Source organism: Podarcis raffonei, chromosome 9 (genome assembly GCF_027172205.1).
Source record: "Podarcis raffonei isolate rPodRaf1 chromosome 9, rPodRaf1.pri, whole genome shotgun sequence".
NCBI lineage: Eukaryota > Metazoa > Chordata > Lepidosauria > Squamata > Lacertidae > Podarcis > Podarcis raffonei.
The window spans coordinates 77,396,944-77,403,758 of NC_070610.1; the positions used below are offsets into that span (position 1 = coordinate 77,396,944).

Here is a 6,815-nt window from a genome sequence, read left to right on the forward strand (position 1 = left end):
TTTGAGGGTGATCAAATAAACATTTCAACATTTCAGTGCAGTGTAGTATAGTATGGTGTCATTTATTTCTTTATTTGCAGAATATGGCTAGATCTCTTTTCAAAATGAGAGCGAGAGCATTGGCTATTGTTCTACGTATAGTTTTCCACACCGTATTGTTATGAACAGGGATTTTCAACTCTGAGAGATATGAAAGATCAGAAGAGAGAAATGATTCTTTCTGTTGATGGGGTGATAAAATTTGTTTGTCTCAAATTACACCTAATATCAATGAGATTACATGGCAAAAGCCAGATCACACCTTTCACTGAGTTTGTATACATAATTAAGGTATATATACAAAAGGTTCACTTATAATTATATGTTGGGAATCATTCGTTTTTTAATAGCTGCATTGATTTATCCTTTCTGGATGTCCCATGATCATATTATAGATTGGCTGTGTTTTGATGTTATAAATCAAGCATTGCTAGGAGATCTTTATTTTTTTGTTTTCCAATGTATTTCTTACCATTGAAAAATTCAGTCCAGCACAAGCAAATTTTTATTCTGAAAGTGTGGCCCAGAGAAAAGAGTTTGAAAACCACAGGTGGGAAATACAATGACAAAGACAGGGACATGGGGGAATATTACAAAACTATGAATGCTGCACATATCTTATATTCATTTTATTTTTAAAAAAATTATTCCTGCTTTACAGATGAGTTAGCAAATATTGGTCCATCTGGCTTAGTAGTGTCTACAGTGATTGGCAGCAGTTCTCCATGGTTTTAGGTGGAGAGTCTTTCCACCTCTACCTGGGATTGCTGGGGACGAAACCTGTCCCTGAGCTATGTATGTACTTTCCCCTGAAAGTCTCAGTTGTTTGAAAGGGCCTACAAGCAAAGCAGAAAAACTAAGAGCAACAGCAAAATCCCAAACAGCAGCACTAACAACCAATCTATTAAGCACCTTGCTTCAAATGAAATGACTTCATAGAATCATAGAGTTGGAAGAGACCACAAGGGCCATGGAGTCCAACCCCCTGCCAAGCAGGAAACACCATCAGAGCACTCCTGACATATGGTTGTCAAGCCTCTGCTTAAAGACCTCCAAAGAAGGAGACTCCACCACACTCCTTGGCAGCAAATTCCACTGTCGAACAGCTCTTACTGTCAGGAAGTTCTTCCTAATGTTTAGGATAAAGTGGAATAGAGCCTTACTTCTTGGGGCAGGGAGTTCCACACACACACAGTCACTCACACAGTGCCACCACAGGAAAAACCCTGTCTTGAGATGCCGACAAACCTGCCTCACACACAGCAGAGGGGGTGCAACGGCTGATCTGAATGGGAGGGCACGATCACATAAGCAGTGAAATGACTTGGCCCCAACAGAGTACCCCTTTACCTCTTGAACAAGAGTGGGGAAACATTTTCAATCTGAGGAAGCATCCAGGGATCACATGCCAGTTGGTTGGGACTGCAGTCCAGGCAGACACAGCCCAGAGGTTTCTCTGTGGACTTCATAGAATCACAGAACTGTAGAGTTGGAGGTGGCACACAGGTTCATCTGGAATCCAGGCAAGCCAGAGGCAGTTCCACAATTTAAGGGCACACTACATCTGGGGGGGGGGGCAGAAGGAAGCATGGAGCAGGAGCAGTGTGGGGTGGGGCCTGGAGAGAAGTCAAACCCGGGGTCCAATAAGGGAGACCTGGGGGCCGCATTTGACCCCTCGGCATGAAGTTACCCATGCTTACACTCGAACTCAGTTGCTCATGGATTTGAGCCCCATGTTGAGCAAAAGATTCCTGCACTGCAGCTGATTGGACTAGATTACCGCCGGTTCCCTTCCAACTCTATAATCCTATGATTTTATGATTCTATTAATCTGCTGTATGCAAAATCAGCGGAGGACGAGATGGTTGGACTGTGTTCTCGAAGCTACCAGCATGAGTTTGACCAAACTGCGGGAGGCAGTGGAAGACAGGAGTGCCTGGCCTGCTCTGGTCCAGGGGGCCATGAAGAGGCGGACACAACTAAACGACTAAACAACAACAATGCAGAGTCAGACCATTGGTCCTTTTAGCACAGTATTTTCTACACTAACTGTCAGAGGCTATCCGGTGTTTCAGACCAGAAGACTTTTCCAGCTCTACCTGGAGATGACAGGCTTTGAACCTTATACTTCCCGGATGCAAAGAGGATGCTCCACCACTGAACTAAGGCAGGCTATCCCTTAGCTGCTGGTTTTATTAAAAAAATTATTATTATTCTTAAGGCTGACGGGGGCTTGATTAATAATTGGGGACACCACACAGAGCAGCCCTTTGTGGGTTTCATAAAGAACCAGCCTGCCTTTCTCCCCTTACAAAAGAACGGGCGGGAGAGGCCTTCCAATCACTGCAAGGGAAGACTAACGCTGAGGCTGGAATTCCAGCACCATGCTTCGTGGGCAGCTCCGCGGCTCTTCACAGCGCGCCAGAGAGTGATTGCTCTTTTTTAATTGCTGAGATTCCAGACGGGGGAAAGTGCATGTGTGAGAGAGGGCAAGACTTGTTGCTCTGCGCTTCTTTGGCCTCTTCCCCCCCCCAAAAAAACCCACTCACTCACTCATTCAGAACCCAGGAACTCAAAAAGACCAAAGACCCTTTGGAGTCACGGGACGCCCTCGGAGGGGGAAGCGCTACAGGCGTGCCTCTCACTTTCCTCCGATCTCTCCGTCCTTTGCTCACCTGCCCAGGTGCGCCTGACCCGTTTCTCCCGCCTGCAGCTCCTCCGGGTCGCCCACTCTGGTGGGTGGCTTCTTTCCCCGGAGTATGGGGTGGGTTGGGAGGGAATATTAGCAACCGCTCCATTCCAGCTACCACGGTCAAGAGCTCCGGATTCCCTGTCGAGAAGGTTTGGCGTAGTCCTCTCTCCTCCCACCTCCTCACCTCCACCCACTCCCCTTCCGAGAGAGAGAGAGAGTTGACAGCAACCCTTCTCCATCCACCCACTCAACCCAACGCGCCTTCTCACTTCGCTTGTCTTCCGACGCCACTGCGCGGATCTCGCCGCGGGGGAACCTTTCAGCACCATGAACAGCTCCCAAGCCCTCTTCTTCGCCGGGGGACCCCAGTGGTGGCGGGCTGGAAGCGCGGTCCTTCCCCTCCTGCTGGCCGGGCTGTGCCTGGCGAGCTTGGCCGGGAACCTGCTCCTCTTGACGGTCCTCATCCACGAGCTCCGAAGAGGGAAGATCTCGCCCGCCAACGCCTTGGTGCTCAACCTGTGCTCGGCGGACCTGATCCTGGTCATCTGCTGCCTCCCCACGCGCATCGCCACCTACTCGCGGCGCTCCTGGGTCTTCGGCAGCTTCGTCTGCAAAGCGACGGACTGGCTCCTCCACGGCTGCCTGGTGGCCAAAAGCCTCACCTGGGCGGCGGTGGGGCAAGCCAGGTACAAGCATGTGGTCTCCTCTTCCTCATCTTCTTCTTCTTCATCTTCTTCCAAGTGCCTGGGCTTGAGCTGGCGGCGCTTGGCGGGGCTCCTAGCCTCTGCTTGGCTGGCGGCGCTGCTCCTGCCTCTCCCGCACCTGCTCTTCACCTACCTGGAGGCCGGCGGCGCCCCGAGCGGGCTCCTCTACTGCGTCTTCCGGAGCCCCCCTTACGCCGCCAACTTCATGGACGTCTTCAGTAAGGTCTACCCCCTGATCGCCTACCTGGCGCCCGCGGGCTTCACCTTCTCTTGCTACTGGAGGGCTCTGCGCGCCCAGAGATGGGGCAGGCGGAACCGACTGGCCAAGCCCGGAAACCCCCAGAGCAAGAAGGTGACCTGGGTGCTCCTGGGCCTCACCCTCCTCTTCCAGGCCACGTGGCTGCCGGCCTGGGTGGCCTGGCTGTGGGAGAGGCACAGCGGAGGGGGCCCCCAGCCGCCCCCGGCTTTGATCTTCGCCGCTGAAGTCCTCATCTTTCTTGATGGCGCGCTCAACCCAGGCGTCCTTTTGGCCACCTCCGGGGAATTCCGGGATGGGCTGAGGAGCCTCCGGAGGGGGCTGAGCTGCAGGGGAGATGAAGCTCGGAGGCCCAGGAGCGAGGAGACCCCCCAGTCTTTGCAGGACCTGAAGGAGGAGGAGGATGGGGAAGCGGCGGCGGCGGCGGCGGCGCAGGAGAAAGTTCTGCCAGACGTGGAGCACTTTTGGAAGGACCGGAGGAACACCGTCGCCGGGGAGGAGAGCGACCCGGTCCCCTGGGAGCACCAGGGTGACCCTTGAAAAAGGGGAGGGAGGGGAGCGCCGCTTTTCTCCGGTTTGTAGGACTTGTTGCTGCTGCTATTTCTCGCCACCTCCCGTTGTTTCCAAGCCCCACCTCCCCCCATTTTCAAAAAGCAAAGGAGCAGCTGGCTTCCTTGAAGGAGGCGGAATCATTGCATTCCAACACTTTGGTTCTGCTTTCCAACCTTAAGTGATTAAAAAAATAATAATAATACCTGAACCACCGCTTTAATTTGATCTTTTCTACCCCCCCTTTTCCTCTTGGAGTGGGCACATTCTGACTCCCCCTGCAAATTGATTGATTGATTGATTGATTGATTGGATATATAGTCCACCTTCCTCCAAGGAGCCCAAGATGCCATGCATAGTTTTTCTCCCCATTTTATCTTCACAACAGTCTTGTGAGGTAGGTCAGGCTGAGGGTGTGTGACTGGCCCATGATCCCCCGTGAACTTCATGACTGAATGGGGATTTGAACCCTGATCTCCCAGGTGCTACTAACCTGACCCGCTAACTAGGACACCATATGAGAGAGAGAGAGAGAGAGAGAGAGAGAGAGAGAGAGAGAGAGAGACAGAGAGAGAGAGAGAGAAGAACTTCTGCGGTGACATTAAAAGTAGAAGCTGCATTGTTGTCCTGAGTTTTAATCTCTCTTCAACCATGAATCACCCACTCTTCTCTTTCTCTCTCCCACCCCATGGCTAATTATGGCTTGCAGGTGCAGTGTGTGTGTGAAACCCCCAGTGTTGTGACCCTGATCCACATCTGATATTCCTCTTTCTCTAAGTCATATGGAAGTGCCAGTCATGAATTTTTAACCTCACCTTGTGCCTGGCCCTCACTAAGGGGCCTTTGGTGAGATAGTCTCTCCCCCCCCTACACACACACACACACATGAGCCACCTCCTAGGGGCCGAGGTCCCTTTAGCCCCCCCCATAAAATATTTGAGAAGGCCGCCCCTGCCCCAAAGTCGATGGGCATTGCCATTCAAATGGAGTATGTGTGCTGCATCTTATGATTGATTGTGCAGGGTGGGGCTTACCTGCCCCCCATTAATTCAGGTTGGCACCCCTTCTCTCTCTCTCTCTCTCTCTCTCTCTCTCTCTCTCTCTCTGTGTGTGTGTGTGTATGTGTCACTCTATCCCCACAATATGGAACATGGGACTATTATTACTGCTATTGGCCTACCTTTCAGGGACTGTCTTAAGGGTTGCCACATAATGAAAAATACTTTCAAACACTGCAAAGCACCCCATAAGTGCTCCATGTTATCTATATCCCCCAAATTCCACCTTACTTCCTTTGAGTGGTGTGTCCAAATTGCTGACACTCTCATGTTGGAAGATGACCCTGTTCCTCTTCCCATTGGCAAATTTTCCCCAGTGAGATAGGGAGGCCCATGGCAACCTAATGTGTTGCCTCTAGTAGCTCCCCACCCCTAACAAAACAAAACAAGCCCCAACTTCTCTCTCTCTCTCTCTCTCTCTCTCTCTCTCTCACACACACACACACACACACACACACACACATTTTCTGCTTTTCACCCCTATCTCTTCCCAGGGTAAGGTCAAGGGTATGTGTCTATGCTGAAAAAAGAGAAACTTGGAGAAAGGTTATCTGGTGCTTGTAGATGGGGAACATGGTGGGGAAAGGAATGTTATATCTAACCCCCCCCCCAAAAAAAAAGTATTGCAAAAGAGGCTTTATTGCTTGTTTTGCTGTCAGTAGTAATGGTGGCTTTTAAGCAGTGAGTGACTGTCCCTTTCATAAGAAAGACACCCACATATATGGTCTCAGATATTTCATTTTATGTATATTATACCTTCTAGGAATGGCTCCAAGTTTATGGGAAAGGGGGGTGTATCCTGCACCATACATGAGCTTTTCTGTTTAGGTAACTTACAGCTTAATAAACAAGAACCATCATTCTTTGCTAGAAGGAATCACTATGTTTAATATATTTTTCACTGTTGAATTTTGGGGGTATGACAGTAACTCTCCCCACCTCATGGCTTAAAAAACAGAGACCAAAACCCATCAGTATTGTGCCACAACCAAGACTGCAAGACATATCAACAGGGCTCTCAGCTAGTACGTGAAATATCTGGTTCCAGGACCCCTCCCTCTTTTCCCTTTTGTAGTGTGTTGGCTTGCAGGACAAGAGGATGGCCCACGTTAGCTATCCAGAGATGGTTCAGAATATTACTCCAGAGCAAGACTTGGGAGCCTTTTTCATCCCAAGGGCCACATTGCCTTCTGAGAAACCTTACAAGGGCCTCATGGTTGATGAGGCTGGAGGCCAAAAGTGGGTGGAGTAGCAAGTGCATTTATCCTCCACCCAGACAAGTGGGAATTCAAGGGCACATTGCAGTTGGTGAAAAAAACACTTGAGGAGGAAAGCAGGGCTGGTGAGAGGTGTGGCCTGGAGAGGGGGGGGTGGCCTGTGAAAGTTCCAAGGGCCAGAGGACAATATTTGGTCCCCTGCTCCAGAGAGAAGCAAGATGCTCTCTCCCACAGATATAAGAGGAACATGTAAGCACTAGAGTTGTAAGCTGACAGTTGGTTGTCCACTAATGGAGAGCC

General features: G+C 50.4%; 1 protein-coding gene across 1 annotated transcript; it reads left to right on the plus strand.

Annotated features, from left to right (window-relative positions):
* Positions 1–3,058: 3,058 nt before the first annotated feature.
* LOC128420631 (G-protein coupled receptor 151-like) lies at positions 3,059–6,550 on the plus strand. The gene is made up of 2 exons (XM_053402310.1): positions 3,059–4,033; positions 6,374–6,550. The coding sequence occupies exons 1-2, from the start codon at positions 3,059–3,061 to the stop codon at positions 6,548–6,550; spliced, it is 1,152 nt and encodes a 383-aa protein (XP_053258285.1).
* Positions 6,551–6,815: the final 265 nt, after the last annotated feature.